We start from the raw sequence: 1,983 nt of genomic DNA on the forward strand, positions 1-1,983 counted from the left end.
CACGGGGACACAGGGTGGGGACGTGGGGACACGGGGACAGGGGGACATGGGGACACGGTGGGGACATGGGGTGGGGACACGGGGACAGGAGATGGGGAACATGGGGCCAGGGGGCCAGGGGATGTAGGGCAGTGACATGGGGACATGGGGTTATGGGGACACGGGGTGGGGAACACAGGGACATGGGGCAGTGACATGGGGACAGAGGCTGGGGACGTGGGGACACGGTGTGGTGACATGGGGGCGTGGTGTTGGGATGGGCCATGGGGTGGGGCCATGGGGTGGGGCCATGGGGACACCGGGACACGGATGGGGAATGTGGGGATATGGGGACATGGGGCAGTGACATGGGCTGGGGACATGGGGACACGGTGCGGTGACATGGGGACGTGGTGTTGGGAGAGGGATGGGAACACAGGTCCATGGGGTGGGGACATGGGGACATGGCACAGGGACATGGGGGCATGGAGCGGGGACAGGGGTCAGCAACCGGGGCACACGGGATGGTGACATGGGGACACGGGGATGGAGGGGATGCCCCACTGGGGACACACCCCGAAGTCCCCATTGCTCCCCGGAGCCAGAGCATCCCCAGCACCGGCAGCACCGCTTCCCCCCACGCGTGTCCCCATGTCCCCATGTCCCCGTGTCCCCATGTCCCCATGTCCCTGTGTCCCCGTGTCCCCATGTCCCCATGTCCCTGTGTCCCCATGTCCCTGTGTCCCCATGTCCCCGTGTCCCCGTGTCCCCATGTCCCCATGTCCCTATGTCCCCATGTCCCCGTGTCCCCATGTCCCCATGTCCCTGTGTCCCCGTGTCCCCATGTCCCCGTGTCCCCATGTCCCCATGTCCCTGTGTCCCCATGTCCCTGTGTCCCCATGTCCCCATGTCCCCGTGTCCCCATGTCCCCATGTCCCTGTGTCCCCGTGTCCCCGCAGGCGCGGTGCTCGGGGCCAGCGGCCCCGCAGGACCTGGCGGTGCCCAACGGGAGCTGGAGCGCGGCGATGCGCGAGCACTACGAGCGCCTCCTGCGCCGCACCGCCGACGGCTCCTGGTGCCGCGTCCCCTCCTACCGCCGCGGCCTCGACCACTTCCCAGGTGACAACCGCGGGGTGACCGGGGAGGGGGTGTCCCCGGGTCCCCGTCCTCACCGTCCCCGTGTCCCCAGGGGCGGCCGGGCAGAGGACGGGGACGCGGCTGTTCCTGCGCAGCGCGGACACCGAGGGCGCCGGCTTCGAGTACGTCACCTTCCTGCACGGCGCCGGCGACCGCGCGCTCTGCCTCTGCCAGCTGGGGCCGTACCTCGAGGGCCACCCCGGGTAGGTGCCGCCGGTGCCACCGCCGCGTGTCCCGTCCCGTCCCCCCCCCCCACCCGTGACCGCGCTCCCCCGTCCCCGCAGCTTCGTGCATGGCGGCGCCATCGCCACCATCGTCGACACCACGCTGGGGACCTGCGCCCTGAAGGCCGCCGGCAGCGTGATGACGGCCAAGCTCAGCATCGACTTCCTGGCGTGAGTGGCACCCGGGGGACACCGCGACGGGGCTGGGGGGGGGTGTCCCATGTCCTGTGCCCCCCCCCCGGGGCCGTGACCCCGTGCCGTGTCCCCGCAGCCCCGTGCCGCTGGGCTCCGTGGTGCTGGTGGACGGCCGCGTGGAGCGGCGCGATGGCCGCAAGCTGTTCCTGTCCTGCCGGGTGCACGGCGCCGCGGGGGACACGCTACACGCCGAGGCCACCGGTGAGGACGGGGGGCACCGGGGGGGAGGGGGGGGAACGGGGACACCGACACCCCCGTCCCCAAACCCTCCCTCCCCGGGTCCCCATCTCAGGGTGATGCCGGGTGGCAGACGGGAGAGGGCGCCAGCACCCCGCTGTCACCCGCTGCTACCCGCTGTCACCCGCTGTCACCCACTGCCACCCGCTGTCACCCGCTGTCACCACCACACACCGTAGGGGTGGGGGAGTGGGGTCCCAGTGCCCCCCCC

At 71.6% G+C, this 1,983-nt stretch overlaps 1 protein-coding gene across 1 annotated transcript; it reads left to right on the forward strand.

Annotated features, from left to right (window-relative positions):
• Positions 1-898: 898 nt before the first annotated feature.
• Positions 899-1,828, forward strand: LOC118159388 (acyl-coenzyme A thioesterase THEM4-like; the record flags this gene model as incomplete). The annotated part of the gene is made up of 4 exons (XM_035313978.1): positions 899-1,098; positions 1,172-1,319; positions 1,401-1,511; positions 1,612-1,828. Coding segments are annotated over exons 1-4 (672 nt in total), but the record flags the coding sequence as incomplete, so codon positions are not given.
• Positions 1,829-1,983: the final 155 nt, after the last annotated feature.

Source organism: Oxyura jamaicensis, unplaced genomic scaffold (assembly GCF_011077185.1).
Source record: "Oxyura jamaicensis isolate SHBP4307 breed ruddy duck unplaced genomic scaffold, BPBGC_Ojam_1.0 oxyUn_random_OJ70037, whole genome shotgun sequence".
NCBI lineage: Eukaryota > Metazoa > Chordata > Aves > Anseriformes > Anatidae > Oxyura > Oxyura jamaicensis.